Genomic DNA, 17,049 nt, shown 5'->3' on the forward strand with positions numbered 1-17,049 from the left:
CTTTTCAAAAATCGCCCGACGCCTCCAACGCCACGAGGAAAAACCCCAGCCTGCTGGAGATAGGAGCCTTGTGCTTGGACTCGGAGATCATCTTCGGTTTCACCAGCCACCTCCTGCGGAGGAAAACCAAGGTAAGACGACCCTGCCCTGGCCCCGGGGGACTGGGGGCCGGCATGGGGTCGGAGGGGTCCGGCTGCCTGCCCTGCCCCGGGCCGGCTCACGGGAAGGGGATGGCAAACTTGGCGCTGCGAAGTTGGCGGCGGCCGCGCCGGGGCGGGTTTCAGCACCACGAACAGTCCTGGCGGCTCCGCGGAGCAGCGCGGAGCAGCGCGGCGGGATCGCGCGGCCCGGCCCGCTCCCTTGGCCCCTTGTGCACTCCGGCTTCAAATGGTGAGCGGGGTTACCGCGTCCCGGAATTTCCAGGAGTTTTTTTTTTACTTAATAAGTCAAGGAGGTGGCTCAGCCCAGCAGCGCGGCTCGGATCTCAGACCCCGTGCCGGCCTGGGAGCACAGCCTCTTATCCCCCCGCCTCGTCCAATCTGAGACTCGGAGCTGAGGGAGGGTTTTGAAGCCGTTATTCGGGTACATGCAATCTCGGACCAAGTTCCCGGAGACCTGCAGAGCCCCGAGAAGACGAAGGAAGGGAGCTGGGGCGCACCGCCCGGGTGCGTGTGTCTGTGCCAGCCCCGCTTCCCCGCCCGCGTCCACCGGGCGAAGAGGACTAGACTGGCACACGGCACAGCCCCCGGACAACAGCTCGCACTCGCCAGGTCTCTCCTCTTGGCCTTCCCAGCCAAACTTTTCTCGAGCTACAGGCGACCGGTCCGGGCAGACGGGATCATCGGCCCGCACCGCGGGCGCGTCTCAGGGCTGTGCCGGGGCGCACATGGCCCCAGCCCCGCCTCGGCCATGCAGCCATTGGGGGAAGGAGGACGCTTCAGACACGTGCTCGGGAGAGCCAGGAAAGTTTAAGCAGTCTAACCTCTTGGGGGTGGATTATTTTTTTTTCCCATATATATATATATATATATTTTTTTTTTTTTTCCCGCTCTTTGTGCTCGGCGCTGCTCACCTCACCGCAGACCCCACCCCACGGTTCAGTGCCACCACCACCCGCCCGCGCGGTAGCGGGGGGGGAGACAAGGAGCAGCGCTTGGCAGCGCCGGAGGAACCCGCCACCCTCCCCGAGGGGGTGCCGGGTCCTGCTTCGGCTCCGTCCCGGGTGGGATCGGGTGCTCCCGTGTGCAGTCCCGCGGCGGTGCCGGCAGGGGGCGCTCCGGTCACAGGGACGGAAGCGACAGTCACCCCGGCCTCTGCCCACCGGCTGCCGTGGGGGCAACGGAATGACAGACAGTGGGGCTTATTCCTCTCTCTGGGGAAAAAAAATAAACAAAAATCTAAGAAAAAAAGAGTGCTAAATATACGAGCCGGAGCGGTAGCCAAGAAGACAATTAGCCGCGAACGTTAATTTCTCCATCTGTCAGGTCAATTTTCGCGTGTAGGAGCATTCCATCGCGCCCTCCGAGCGGCTGGGGAGTGTGGGGGGAATGTGCCCCGCGGCACTGCGCATCTGCCCGCGGAGGGGGCCAGTGTCCCACTCCCGCGCGGTGGAGCACCGGCCGGGGGGAAGCGGGTCCTGCCAGGGATCCGACCCCCGTTTGCAGCTGGCCCGCTCTCACAGCGCCCGCGGCAGGGGTCCGACGCCTGCGGAGCTTTCCTGCCTCCGCGCTCCGCAGCGGGACCGGCACCCTCAGCCTGGCCCTTTTTGCCTCACTCCCGAGGAACTTGGATGATGGAGTGTGAAGGAGGCAACCGCGGGAGAGCCTACGCTCCAGTCACACCGGTTTGGGACTATCTTGTAGGGTCACTACGGAAAGGCATCTCCCCCCGCCCCACAAAACCCCAAACCTAAACCCCATCCCGCCCTGGCCGAGGCTCCCCCGCCCCGCTTACCCCACCCCACCCTACCCGCCCCCGCCCAGCCCCTCCTCCCCTGCCCTCCGAGCACTTTTCCAGCTTTTTTCCGACGTGCTCCCGTGGTCCGGGTCCTTCCCCGTGCCGCCGTGGGGAGCTTACTCCGCCTCCCTCTCCCAACCCAAACTTCACTCCGTTCTCAACATGGGAAGCAACATCACCTAACGCGGCAGCCCGAACGGCGGGGAACCGGCGAGATCACTGTTGGCACCCCCGACCGCCACCCCGCCATGGGCGCCGCGGGCCGGCCGCGCTGCCGGGCACCGCGCCTCCCGCACTAGCGGAGCGGGGAGCGGGGCAGGGGCGCATCCCCCGCTATCATGATTGCGGCCGCCGGCAGGAAGGGTCTGGGACCTGAGCCCCGGGCGCCTGGGGTAAGTTGTTACAACGCTCCTCCCCGCATTTGGCCGCGTTTTTGTCCCCCCCCCGCCTTTTTTTTTTTTCCTTCCCGCGATGGGGGTGGGAGCCGCGTTGCCTCCGCGTACAGTGGCGCTGAGCTCTGCTCTCTCCGCAGGTGGCGGAGGGGAGCGCGGTGCGAGAGCTCTCCCCGCGGAAGAGGCCGCCGGCCGCCGCCGAGGAGGAGCGCTGCGCCAGCCGCCCGCCGCCCGAGGGAGCGGGGGCCGCCGCGGGGGCCGAGCCACGGCCGCTGGAGCGGGCGGCGGCCGGGGGCTGGTGCCGGAGCTGCCAGGCCCAGCTGGCCGAGCTGAGGAGGCAGGCGGCGAAGTTGGCTACCGGCGGCTGCGCGCCCAACGCCCCGCCGGTAAGTGCTCCCACGCCGCCCGTATAGCGCCGAGCACCGCCGGGGGGCTGGGGGTTATTGGGGGTGCGGGGGCCGCGGGAGCCTGGCTCCCAGCCCGGGGTGGGTCAGGTGTACGTCCCCGCGGATTTGGGAGGAAAGCGTGACGGCAAAGCCGGCGATTTCCAGCCCAGAAGGGTTCTCCAAAAGTTCAAGGTTTCTTATCCCGGGCTGAATTAAAAAGCGAAACTGTGAGGCTGGACGCGCACCCTCTGTTACAGTCAACGGCTGCCAGAAACAGTTAAAATTCATAGTGACTTTGGCAAGAGAAGCGGGAGAGCAGAAGTGAAGCTGTGTGGATGCTGTCCAGGGACGAGCCGAGGTGCCAAACGAGCTCGCACCGCGCTCTGCAGGGGCTGCTCCCCCTGCCCTGGGCCAGCCCCGGTGACACCGCTTCGGAGATGCCGGCTCGGTGCTCCGTCTGGGCTTTGCAGCGCCTTCATCCTACTTAGGAGAAGCTGCCGGCAGCTGCCGTTCAGCTCCTCCTTCCGAGGAGCCCATAAAACGCAGCCGAAAAGCACACACGAGTGTTTTGTGGTGCTGGAGGGAACTTTGAGCTGGATGGTTTTGCTGGGCTTTTGCTGTCTGGGTGTGTGAGCGTACCTCCCTGGCTCATGGGCTCGTTCTTGTCCTCAGTGTAACTGAAGCAAGCCAGGGCTGTGTCATTTTTCTCCAGTTTGTGCCTCACGATGGCTCTTCGTTTCTTGTAGTGAATGGAGAAAGTGCAGGAGTATGGCAGAGGTTTCCTTTAACACGTGCAGCTTTATTTGCGTCTGTTGTAGTTGGCTGCCTAGTTTTTCTTTCTGTGTTTGTTTTCTGTATACTGGAGGTCTTTATTATTGTTGTCCCTTTTTCATTAGTGGGTCTATGTGAAACAAAACTTTTTAAAAGGTGATACAGGTGAAAAGCTACAGAGTATTGAGAGACTTGCCGGGGTATCTGAAGCAAGATGTCGAGGATTAGCTGACGGAGCAAAATGCAACAGAAGACCCTGAGGTTCTGTTTCAGAGCACACAAAACGTGTGTTGGGATTTTGATAACATTTGGAAGTAAGGTATTGTTTTCTAAACAATGCTTATCTGGATGTTTGCAAGCATGGGGGAAGGGTCTGAAGAGGAAGCCAAACCCTACCGACCTTCATTTTCATTCAAAGAGTTTCTGTATGATCTACAGTATTCCCATTGAATCTAAATATAGTTTTGTTTGGAAGTGCATTGTGGAGCAGTGTCCGAATGTGCAGCAAGGTTTGTATTTTCAAGCCGGATCCAAAGCCCTTTGAAATCACCAGGAGTCTCTCTATTGACTTGCTAGGTTTGGAGCGAGCTCTTATTTCAGTGGTGTAAAAGGTCACGTATCTTATCTCATTGAATTCAGGACTTCTGGACCTTTTGTTTTATGGATTGCTGCGAATGGTGGAAAGAAGTTTCATTTCCCCTTATGAAGTGCATGTGATAGGCTGCTTTAGCGAGGAGCACATAACCCCCTGTTCCTGTTGGTGGGGTGGGCCTCTGCTGTAAAGAATAGTGTCTTATCTGGGAGCGGATCTCTGTCATGGGAAAAAAAGCCGCCGGTGCAGGAGAGTCAGGGGGCCTTGGCCAGGTGTTCAGGTGAGGAGACCTGTGAGCAGAGGCCTGTTTGTGTGGTCTCCTCCCTGCAAGTCTCAGGGGACTTCCTTGATAAGCACTCGATGATGGGTAAATTAATCCCCCTTTTCTGCGGGGTTTCAAAGCATGCCTAGGAACGTAATAAAATAGTCGTCATCACAGTGGCAGAACCTTGACAGACCTGATCACAGAGTAATAGATACCTGGAGTTTACTAATTGAGTAGCATACAGTATAGTTTGACGTTTAAAATTTGAAACAAACAACCCCCCAAAATCCCCCCCAAACCAACAATTTTCTAATGCTTGTGAGACCTGTAGCCTAACTGCAGGCTCAACCCCCCCACTAATCCTGGTATAGTGCGCAGCTCCTCAGGAAGGAAGATGCAATAAACATCCCTACTTACTGCCTTCTGAGTGTGAAGTAGGTTAGTGGGAGATAACAGTCAGGGGTTTGGCTATTCAGCTGCTGCAAATTGGCCTTGCAGTGGGAATCTGATGCAATATGCTGGCAGGCTGAGCACTGTGTAGTGTACCTGCCAGAAAGGCAGCTTGCTTTTTTAATTTTCTTTTTCTTCCCCCCCCCCTTCCCTTTCTTGTTTAATTATATAACAAGACATCTGAAAAAGCAGCTCCTTTCCATAAGAGTTTCATGCCCATACAATAAAAGTCCAAAGAGTTTCTTATGAGCTCTTTTAACGTACTGTCAAACTAAGCAGCTACTGGATGAGTAAACACCAGAAGGCTACTGCTTGGAGCACACTGCTCTCAAAGGATTTACCTCCTTTGCCATAATAATTAAAGGATCTTTCAGCACAGATTCAGAAAGATTTCCACACCTGGTTGAAAACCCTTTGGAAAGGTGGGTGGGTGCCTCACAGATGAAAGAAGGGCTAGTTTCCTGCTGTTGATATCTTTCTTGATGAAAGAGAGGAGGTGTATTCTCATGCGTGGGGCAGCTGACAAGGGATTGAATTCACATTAGAATAAAAAACCAACGTACTGTTTGCAGTCTGCAGGGATAACAAATCTAATTACTTGAGAGGGCTATGATTCATACAGTTTATGTGTTGCTGTTCTTTCAATTAGAAGTATTTAAAATATATAAATAATTTAAAGTTTCGGTGCTCAGATGATGTGCATTGATTACAGAATACTGTTAGTTGTTTGTGTCTCTTAAAGTCCTCCAAATTTCTGTGGACAGCTGATAAAAAGATACATCTCTTTGCTTATGTTAAAACTCTTTAACAGTTCTCCCAAGTACAAGATTTACTGCACCCCACACTGTCAGTTCCCTTTTACTGCTGCTGCCTTTACAGTTTGCCACCACAGTGAGGCCTGTGTGTGAATCAAAATGTGATTTTCACCAACTGTGGATGAAAACGAGCAGAGTCTAATCTGAAATGATTCCCAAATTAGCATTTTGGTATTTCAGTAACAGCATCAGTTGCTGGGCCATGTACTGAACTAGCGAAGAAGGGAAAGAAAAAAAAAAAAGGTGCCTTTGGTTTATCCCTAATTAAAAGTTTTGTATGTGCCTTGCAGACTGTGTCCCTGAGGACCTGGTAATGGGATACAGGATCTCCCACCTCCAGGGTTCCAGCTGGAGTGGAGAGCAGGTTGTTGTGCTTGGAAGTTGTTGCTGTTGGCAGCTGTGGGGCAATCCCCAGGAAATGGGTTGGTGGTCTCTGTCTCACTCCCCGTTGGCAAATAGCCTTGTTGCAAAACCACCACAACAATTACCACTAATTGGCATCACTGTTGGCAGTTTCACAGGAGAGGCTGAGGAGTGAATGGGGATGTAGACTAAATTAGTAATAATAATAATACTTAGCACCTAAAATCTTTGCAGTGCTTCACAAATGCTAATTAATTAATTTGTGTGATGCCTCTGTTCAGTAAACCCAAACATGCTGTTATTTCTAAGAGGTGTGTGTCAGAGGGAGGTCTGTGTCTCTGAAAGGAAGGGGACATGCAGGGACTGTCCAGCACAACATGTGCTCCTGCAGCTACATCGCTGAAAGTAAACTCTGCACTCCCTCTAGTGCAGGCAATAGCCCTAAGGGTGTACAGCTACTGTAAAATGGTTTTAGCTAATCCCTTATGAGCAGAGAAGGAAAGCTCTTTTGGTACAAGGAAGCACACACTGATACAGCCACATCCACAGAAGGGTTTTATGCTGGTTTAAATACTTGGGTTGTAGAAAAGTAACTTTTGTAACCAGTTGTACTGGGATAAAATACCTTTTTTACAAATATTGACAGGAGACCGAGATCAGAGGAAGTTCACTTTGGAAGTGATTAGCATTGAGGACTGTGTTTCTCTGATCCCAGGCATTCAGATACCTCATTTCACCTGTCCCCATCCAGCATCACACCCGAACCCCCAGTCTGAGCAGTTTATATTGTACCTGCTGCTGGTGCAGGTGGGGGTCAGAGACAGCATTAAGGGAGGCAGAAACACACGTATTGTATGGTAGCTTGAGTTCTGTCAGGTTCTTGCTGTCTTGTTTTTTGAGAGCTTCTTTTCTTCCCCATTTTTTTGCCCTGTTGCATTACACTGCCTGTTACATCAGGCACACCACTGAGCAGCCTCCCAGGAGTTTGAGCGACAAAGGAATGACTGTGGGCTCTTTGTTGCTGGCAAGATGGACAACACTTTGTCTCTGATACCTAAAAAACCCCAAGTATTGTCTGTATTCCCAGCTGACCGAGTAAGCTGTGGTTGGCTACGAAGAGGTATGCTGCCAGCCCTGGTCCGCAGAGAGTGGTGGTGACCAGGACAGGTCATGCCTTTGGTTGCTAGTGAACCATGAATCATGTGAGGGAGCTAAGCAAGTCCTAGCTTGCTGTGTCCTTGACAGGGCTCTGTGTTACACCAGCTACAGCTGGAGGAAGCCCAGCTTCTCCCCCGAAAAAGCGGAGGAAGACACACTGTTTGCACTGACATCTCAGCTGTGCAGATGCCGCGCAGTGCTGCTGGATTGAGCTCCCACCACACCCGCTTTTGATGAAAGTGATGGGCTCTTGGTACACCTGTACGTGCTGCTGATTGTATCACCAGAGGGGGAGATGAAGAACAAAGTCTTTGGGATGGGCATGCTCTTTCCTGTGGGTTTCTCCTGTATGTGAAACAACCCCCACACGTTTCCACGAGCAGCAGAACCAAGGAAGGGTGATTTGGTAGGATGGATGCTTTGCTCTCCCTATCCCTCTGCATTGTTCTCAGCTGTTCCCTCCTTGTCCCTGATGACTTGATAAGAGGCAGCACCTTCTCTGCATCTGCACACCCACTGTTTGGTTGATGGTGAGCTAGTACTTGGACATTTGGCCTCTGCCAAATAATAACATGTGGGTCCTGCCCAACTTCTCTCACAGCCAGTTTGTAGAAGTTGTAGGAACCTGCTCTGAGCCTTCTACCTCAATTTCAGATCATTTGATGGGTTCAAAAGCTGTTAACGAGGGCTGGCAGCAAGGAGGCTGGAGGGAAAGGCAGTGCAGTTCTCGTTGCTTTGGAAAACCAACCTGAGAGGACAGGTGTGGGACTGAGGACTGTGATCTTGATGCATGGATGGCTGGGTACACTTTGTTATCCCCACCTTGGCTACTCTCTTGGCATGGTATCAGCAGGGTGAGTAGCAAAGAGAGCTTGCATGGTCCCTGGCTGCCGGTACCTGTCTCCTCACTGTTGTGTGCACTGTTTGGTGCTTCAGGAGCCCGCGCTGTGCATGGAGGAGCCTGGAGAGGCACACATTAGTGCTCCTGTTTCCCTGAAAGGGCAAGGGTTCACAGCACATGGGGCCTTCTCACAGCATTTGAGGTGCATGTGGAACAAGTCTAAGCTTTTAGAAGCAAGCCCTGACTTTTTGTGCAATTTTTCTTCTGGTGCCTATTGTTTTCTATTAATGAGTCAGCCCTGAGTGTCATGGTCACCTGGAATTTGAGAGTCCTGGTGATGGTTTAGATATCCTGTGCTGCATCTTGGCTAACTTTGGGGTCCTCTTTTACTGAGGGGCTGGTTTTCTTTTAATGGGGGGCCTTTCTGCAACTGGGTTGATTTGGATAAGGGGAACCGAGTGGGAGAACTGTCTTTTACAGATTCCTCTCCAGAGGAATCCACTTTTCAGGGCTCTTTACAAGCACTAAATGCACCTTAAAGTGTTCTATATTTAACATTTAAAAAATGCGTAAGTGGAAAAGTAATGTCATTAATAAATATGAAACTACAGGGCATTTTTTTTTTTGAGATGCACTTTTAATATTTAATTTTGTGAGAGAGACTCTTGCAGAGACTTGGCTATGGAGTGCTTCAGGCTATGAGCTCAGATGTGGATTTTGGGTACGTGTGCAATCTAATAACGGGGTTAGTGACAACACCATGTCAAACGTGTTGACGCGAGCAGTTCCCTTGTTTCAGCCAGTGCAGTGGTCTTGATGCTATGCGATATGCCACAGAAACTAATTGTAATGAGTTCTCTATAGACATTTAGGATTTGCAAGCATGCCCTTTTAAAATACAGGTGAGTGGGATTATCTTGCATTTCAGATGCCGGAGGCAAGAGACCTTCTCGCTGGGGGATCTGACGTGGGGGAGCAGGGATTGCACAATTAGCTCAAGGTACTGCGGTCTCCTGGGTAGCTGAGGGTAATTAGTATTGCTCCGGCTCTTTCTGTAGCTAATTCCTTCAGCACCCTGCCCTGTTAGGGAAAAGGGAGGAAACACATAAACCATTTCAAAATCCCAGGGGGTGGAAAAGAGCATCTGCTTCTAACATCTGAGGTTACTTTGAACCTGTTGAAATATGTGGTAGCTGCTTTATTGTTTCTGCCAAGAGTTTCCATCTACAGTGATCCCAGCCCCTGACTTGTTAACAGCGGGGTTGTAGGAGGCAGTAGTCATCCTCCTCTGCCCCGGCCCTCAGCAGCTGATAGAGGCTGCTGCTCTGGATCTGACACCGTGGGGTGCTGGAGCAGGGATGGCTGAAACCACCAAGAGAATTTTCTTTCCCAAGACCAGGATTGCCTGCCACGTACACAGTTGCTGCGTGGGTCTGCTACTGCTTGGGTTCCCAGCGATAACTGCTCTTTGTGGGTCTGAATCCTTTTTCCCCACAGTGAGTATGCTGATCTAGAGAAGACCCAGTTAGTCCCTGGGTTTTCAGCCAGCTAATGAACATTTTGCTGTGGAAAGTGTGTGGAGATTTCGCTTCACCCTGGCTAGAAGAACAGAATCTATCTGGAAATGTGTGCCTGTCTTATGGAAGATTTTTCCATGATGATGCTCTTGCCTTCCTCAAAATTGGATTGCCTTCAGGAACTAGATCTGCTTGGATATTGCTCACATCGAGTGTGGCAGGCAGCTGGCCATTTGGGAGCATTGTATCCTCATTTACTGGAAATCAGTGGTGTTTGGTTTGTCTGGATTTGTCTCCCCGTTCTCTAATTTCAGACCTGCAGATCTGTGGAATAACTATTTAGTGCTTACGTGTTTAGTATATCCCCAAATGGAGGACATCTTCAAGAAGGTGAAAGTCCTGTCTCCACTGCTGGCTGTGCTCATCATCAGGAACATGCTGATTTCTTTTACAAGTGTCTACTGATTTTGTATAGTCTCTCAGATGAGTGACTAAAGGGAGAACACTCAGGCCTTACTTTCAGGAGAATCATGCCTCCTGCTGCCTTTGTTATCAGGAAGAACTGTGTCCTGTTTAGACACAGGGCAGGGATGAAAGACCTGAATTTAATCCCTAGATCTTTCACTGACTTTGCGAATTTGGACAAGCTGCTTCATATCCATGTGCTGAATTTCTCCTTCACCCAGCAGAGAGAAAATGCTTCAATTTTTTCTCAATTTCCAGTAATTTTTTGTTGTTGTGGGGGACTCTCTCTTTTGCTGTTGGCTTGGATGATGACACTGAGCATCATCGGCTGTTGTTCTTAGTAGGGCTGGCTGTTCCTGTAATATGCGTAATAAAGAAGAATATACAATACCACAGGGACACAGAAACGAGTGGAATTTGACTGGCAAACGAACTTGCAGGTTGTGTGTCTCTGTGTTGGGGATGGGGAGAAGGTTCTGAGGCTGAGGTCTCTGCTAAAGAAAATGCAGCAAACAAAGCCAAGGACTTCAGATGACCATGAAGACAGTAATAAATAGCCCTGAAAATCTGCTGCTTCATCAGGAGGGGGGTGGTGAGGCTCTGTGATGGGGCTGAAGGCGCTCTGGTGTATGTCCAGGCAAAAGGGAGCCTGCTTAAGTACCAGTTATCAGATCAGCTCAGGGAGTGTGGATTAGAGCTGTACCAATTCTTTCTAAAAAGGGTTTATCTGCAAACTGCTCTGTGCCTCCCTGTGATGAAAGTAGAAAGCTGCCTTGTGGAAATGTGGCATGGCCTCACAGTAAACCAGGAACTCTTTAGTCGCTTCAGTCCTTCATGATGCTTTTGAAGTTTATACCAAGATGTGGTGTTTATTAGTTTTTCTTTTTCTTTTTCTTTTTTTCTTTTAATTTATTTTTACGTGGAAAAAAGGAAAATTTTGTAGAGGAACCCAAGAGCAAAGCTTCAAATTATTAGTGCAAGCAAGAGGAGTGGTGGGTATATGTCACTTGTCAGAAGTAATGTATTCTTCTCTAGGATAAGTTAATGTAAACTTCTGGTGTATAGTTCTTTTGACTGTCTTCTTTGCTTTGAAGCTACATGAGCTTTTAAGGCGTAGCTGGCAGATGTTCATTTTCGTGTTGGAGAGAGAATGTTTTAACTGGTATAAATATATCCACCTATTTTAGGCAGCATAATGCCATTATCACGTGTTTGTTTTATCACTAAGTGTCTGACTGTTGTATGCGTCACCCTAACATACAGTGAATCAGTGAAATCTCAGCACTTGCTCATGAAAAAGGGGCTTGGTGTGCGCAATTACCCTTCTTTCTGAGTCAAGCCGTAAAATCAGTCTTTGGTCAGCGTTCCTGGAGTTTGGCAAGCTGCTCTGAGTTTTGGCTGTGGCTGGGCTGGCATTATCATATGTCAATACCTGTGCAGAATTGATTGGAACACTGGACGGCTGTGGGAAAACGATCAATTTTCATTTAGCTCTTTGCAAATCTTCCCCTGACATTGCTGAGGGATTTTACACTGCTCAGTGAATGGGATGGGAAGCCTTCTGTACAAAACTGAAATGTGATACTTCTGGCTAGGCTGGGCATTGACTGGCTTTCAGCATTAATGGTGGAAGTGAAGCATTAATCCTAGTTCTCACAGCATTCAAAAGATTATGTTTAAATGTGTTTCCTGTTTTACCACAACATACAATTTGTTATAGCATGGTTTGTGTCGCTGTTGGTGTGTATATATTGATCAGCGCTGATTATACTGTAAATGGGTAGTGTTTGTGTGTTTTAAGTCATTTGGGAAGTTAGATGTACTCAGTTTCTACTGTACTCCTTTTTTATTGCCTTGTGTTTTTCTCACTGTATTGTGTGTTGTAGCATGTGTTTATTCCTTTTAGCATTGTTGCTGTTCTTCTGGACCTCAGTAGCTGTTATGCTATCTTATGTGTCTCCTGAGCAGGTCAAAGGTGGCCGCTGTGGCCCGAGGCACATCATGCAGCCCTCAGCAGAGGGGTCATGCTGAATGTTTTGGAGGGGGTGAGGCTGCCGGGGTGGTTGAGAGCAATGTCACAGTGCTGGACTGGTGGCAAATGTCCGATTCCATCCCAAAATGGGGCAGCAGGAGCTGTTGCCATCCCCAGACCATGAGCTGTCTCAAGGGACTCTCTGTGATGTGGCATTCTCAACAGCTGTCAGAAATATGAGGACATGCAAGTGGCTTGTACAATCAAGAAATCTGGCCATCCTTGTTTCAATTGTTTTACTGCTTTTGGGTCGTCTGTAAAAGCTCTCTGTACTGTTTGGTGTGGAGTGGTGAAAGCTCTTTCCTCGGCAGCTGTTGGGTCCTCTTTGGGTGCCTGTCCTGGTTTCAGCTGGGATAGTTAATTTTCTTCCTAGTAGCTGGTTTGGTGCTGTACTTTGTACTGAGTATGAGAAGAATGTTGATAATATGCTGATGTTTTGGTTGTTGCCAAGCAATGTTTATACCAAGTCAAGGACTTTTTATAGAGAAAGTTGCAGGTGCACAAGAAGCTGGGAGGGGGCACAGCCAGGACAGCTGACCCAAACTGGCCAAAGGGATATTTGATACCATATGATGTCATGCTCAGTATCTATTTTGGGGGAAGAAAAAGGAAGGGGAGGACATTCTAAGTTATGGTATTTGTCTTCCCAAGTAACCGCTACTTGTGATGAAGGCTGGCTTTCCTGGAGATGGCTGAACACCTGCTTGCCTATGGGAAGTGGTGAATGCATCCCTTGGCTTGCGTGCGTGGCTTTTGCTTTACTTATTAAACTATCCTTATCTCCACCCACATGTTTTCTCACTTTTCCTCTTCTGAGTTTCTCCCTCATCCCAGGAAGGTAAGTGAGTGGCCGCGTGGTGCTTAGTTGCTGGCTGGGTTAAACCACAACAGCGCATCTGGACGGAACATGGTGATGTTGTGACGGACCCTCTCTTTAACACCAAATTGTCTAGTGTGGAGTGTAAAACCAACTGCTTGTATCTACTGCCCAACTGCAGCCAGGCTGTAGCAACCAATGGCACAGTTCCTGGAATGGTTTACTGGCCAAAAGCCAGACCTTATAAATGTGCTCTACGCTTTGTCTGTGGAGTGCTTTCTAGATGTTGGTATGGAGTTGGCTCCAGAAGCCAAGAGCACTTCCAGACCTGGGTGACCAGTCACCAGTCCAGACTGGGAGCATCCCATATAGCCTGTTTCATGCAAGTGAATGATTTTCAGCTGCAATAAGCAGCAAAAGTTGGACAGATCTCGACCCTGTTCAGCAGGTGAGGCTTGACTAATAATGCTGAAGCACCTGCCGTCCCAATGATTGAAGGAAGGCTAGGGAGGTAGTTGAATGAGCTGATCTCTGGCAGCTCGGGCAAGAAGGATTTTGCTTCCCATGTGGCGAGTATATTTTGCACAAGTGCAAAGAGCATGTCAACCTCAGCCAGTGTTGGACTGTGTGTTATGTTGACAGAGCAGCAGAATTGTGATAGAGTTTTGGCCTGGATTTAGTAAAAGTGATTGCTGAATATTAGGAAAAGGTAAGTTTGGCTGACTTGTGTATTATTTGAGAAACATTAGCCATATTGTGATAGTGCATCAGTTTTGTGTTGAATAGGCATACGTATGTTTATTTGTATAGGGACCTGGGTGCTCCACTTGTGAGAATGAGTGCTCCAGTAACACAGAGGAAATGGAGTTCAGTCTTTGATGAATATGTCACTTAGTCCCCACATGTGTGCCCTAGCGCTGGGTGCATCCTGAGGAAGGGAGGTGTTCCCATATCGCTGCCTGGTCCTGGGCCATCTGATCTGAAGGAAAGAGTCATTAGCAGATGAGAAACAAATTTGCTCTAAAAAATTTGGCCTTTGAAGGATGGAGGCGAGGCAGAAGTGTCTTTGCCACTGTAATTTCTGGGCAATGCTGGTGCTTCTTTTCTGCAAGGTGAGCAGAAGAAGGAATGGTTGGTTTGTCCCAAATACCACTTTTAGAAGAGGTTCCTTAACCTTAATATGAACTGCAGGTGCTGCAGAGCTTTTGTAAGCAGGCCAGGATTTGGCCTGTAACTATTTTGCCTGTAGCTTGTAATTAAATATGGAGTTAAACCCAGAATCTCCGGTTAAAATGTTCAGGTGTTAGTTTAGGCTGTATAACTGTGAATGCAGAAGTGAGCTATTTTGCCGTCTTTCTCTGAAGATTTTGTTGCAAAGAACGGCAAGTATATTTGACATTCTTCCAACAAGCTCTCACAAGGGTAATTTTGTGTGGATGATTGAGTGGCATGGAAACACTGTAAGATATTGTCCTTTTGTGGCTTTTGCAAAGAGGAGACACAGTTGAAGTAATTTATAATATGCAGAGTGTCAGCAGTCTGCTGAGAGAGCTTCTTTCGGCATTTACCTGTACGAATAAAGTAAAAAGCGTTTATTATTGATATTGACATTCCACATATTAAGAAATATTTCTTCTGATATTGTTAATTTTTAATTTGTAGGCTCCAAAGGAGCGTAGAGTAAGACAAATGTGGTCGAGGAAGAAAAATATATGAGTTAATGTATTAAGTTTACATATTTTTCATTTGATGGATTTATGGTTTTTAATTACACCTTCATGTCTTGCATTGGGATCCCTGGGGGCCCTTTCTGAATTTCATGCTTATACTCTTATAAATATCAGATGCTTTAACCTGCCACCTTGTGTAATCTTACTGTTGCTTGACTGACCTCTGGCAAAGTTACTTTTTATTTGAGTTTAAAATTGGAGACTTCCACAAAGACCTAAATGATCAGAAAAATATGTGTAGTATTTAGAGATTTTTCTCAGCCTGTCGTGTTGTATGTGTGAAACACAGACTGCGAATGGGTTTCTCTGATGTTCGCATGGAAGGGTGGACTTTGTGCTCAGCATTTGCCAGTTTGGTCATGACTAGGAACACCCTGGCCTCAGCTTATGGACTTACTGGCTCCCTGAGGGCTGTTTGGCAGTGGAAAGTTGTTGCATCTTTGGTAATAACCCTTTGGGGAGGAGTATTTTCAGCAATATGTTGTCCTGAATCTGGCTGTACGTCTCTTCTGTCTTTGGTTACATATGGCACCGGGTTTTAATTTCATAACAGTTTGTATTGTGTATTGACAGTGGAATTGAAAACCTGTGTTAACAGGTGGAAAATGAAGCCTGTTGGTGCTGCGTAGTTTCAGTTGATTTACACTGGTGAAACAGGAGAGGAAGCCAGACTGCAGAACTGGGTCGATGTCTGTATTCCAAATCCGTCTCTCTGTGTAGGTATCATTACCTCCATCTGCTTTTTTTCCCAGCACATCCTCTTCATTTTTCTGTTCAGTGGGAACATAATTACCTGTATATGGAGGGGGAAAAAAATAGCGGCATTACATGTTTGATACACCTGAGACACAGCTTATCCAAGAGGCAAACAACCCAGGCTGATAATAGTCAAAATTTCCAAAATAAATTCGCCTTGGGACTGACAACGAGTGTGAATATTCACCCACAACTTGAGCCCTTTTTCTGAGATTCGTGCTGTATATCCTTTTATTATTCTGGTCATGGCCATTCCTAAGCACATGCAGCTCAAGAGCAAAATAGCTCTGATTTGTGCTGTAAGAATTTACTTGGATTTCAGCTTCTTATTGCCAAGTCTTTTGATGACATGAAAGATATGTTATATGCAGGGCTGGCTTTTCTGACCCACCCCGAGTTCTTCACTGAGCTTTTTATTGCTGTGGGAGGGCTTGACTCTTGTAGGATTGAGTGCACTGAAAAGCGTGGAGTAGATAGTTAAAGAACTGCAGTGCGGAATAAACGCTTGACCCCGGGAAGTGAACAGAAGTGAGAACATAAAGGTATTCTCTGAGGTGATGCATTGGAAGGTCTCTAATTTTCTGTGCTTTCTTTTTGTAGTTTCCATTTTAATTCCTCTTACTTGTTCAGGTTCAACCTGATTTTTTTTCTTGCTTCTTGCCACTGGAGCAACAGCCATGTTTGCCAAAGTTGGAAAGTAGTCCAGGGCATCGCCTCCTCTCTAAAGGCTGTACTTCTGCTTTCTTTGGAAGTGTTGAAAGGTCTAGTACAGAAGGATGTGTTACTAAACATAATGGTACAGAAGTGTTTCACCTGCATCTAAAGGAATGAGCTGAAAAGTGTCTATGATTGTTCAACAAGAAAAAAATGTAGATCCAATGTGTGAAAAATCTACTTCTTTCTGTACGTCAACAGGATTCCTTAAATCTGCGTGAGAGCCAAGAGTTAAGGCAATCCATGTCTAACAGAGGAGTTAGTTAACCCAGGAGTCTTGTAGCTCAGCTGAGTACAATACAGGAGTGACATCAGTGAGATTAGAATAAGCTTCCTTATCTTCAAAGACTGTTTATTTAATGTCTGTGTTTGTAGGTAGAGGTAGGAAATGTCCTCAGGCAGGCAGGCAGGAGCTGGTAGCATTAAACAGAGCAGCAGTGTTCCTCCTCCAGCATCCTTATGTTGCTTGTGTGCTTCTCCCAGCCTGTTGGCTGCCTCTGCTTTTGTGTACACCACTGGTACAAGGTCTTTAAGAGACTGCCAAGGTAATTTTGGATGCTAAGCACTGAACCCAGGCAGTATTATCCTTGTAGCTTTTTGGTTATTTCTTCCATGTCTTACAGACTTTGGCACTATATAGGGTACTTGTATGGACAGTCTGTAGCCTCTGGCTTGGTTTTTTTCATTGTTTGCCTATTTTTTTTTTTTTTTCCAAATTCCTGTTGATTTTCAGGAGAGATGTGCTTACAGGGTAGCTTCTGAAAGGGTACCCTGAGTTAATGTGTCTGTCTGAGGGAAGGGCAAGGGAAGCGGGCTGTGCTGGGCTGTCAGTGACCTGTCCTGTGGAGCCAAGTGATGGGTCTGGGCCTCACGTCACCGTGTGGCGGGGGATCTGCTGGGAGTCACATTCTGTCAGGGAAATGAGTCCTTCTGACACCCCAATGGTGTAACAATTCAAGGAATCAACTTCTATGAATCGTGGAGCAGTACCACTTGTATTTTTCTTCATATATACATCTATAAGTTTTA

General features: G+C 48.5%; 1 protein-coding gene across 4 annotated transcripts in view; it reads left to right on the plus strand.

Moving 5' to 3' along the window:
• KIF26A (kinesin family member 26A) overlaps positions 1-17,049 on the plus strand; it is a 104,531-nt gene that overhangs the window by 438 nt on the left and 87,044 nt on the right. For 2 of the 4 annotated variants that reach the window (XM_065839094.2, XM_071809703.1), the window contains exons 2-3: positions 1-131; positions 2,489-2,734. The exon at positions 1-131 is cut by the window's left edge and continues 31 nt beyond it. In XM_065839094.2, coding sequence (XP_065695166.1) covers positions 1-131; positions 2,489-2,734 — 377 coding nt within the window. Of the gene's footprint in view, positions 132-1,668; positions 2,349-2,488; positions 2,735-17,049 lie in introns of those variants that run through there. The other 2 variants (XM_065839091.2, XM_065839092.2) reach the window with 2 other exon arrangements.

Source organism: Patagioenas fasciata, chromosome 5 (genome assembly GCF_037038585.1).
Source record: "Patagioenas fasciata isolate bPatFas1 chromosome 5, bPatFas1.hap1, whole genome shotgun sequence".
Lineage (NCBI taxonomy): Eukaryota > Metazoa > Chordata > Aves > Columbiformes > Columbidae > Patagioenas > Patagioenas fasciata.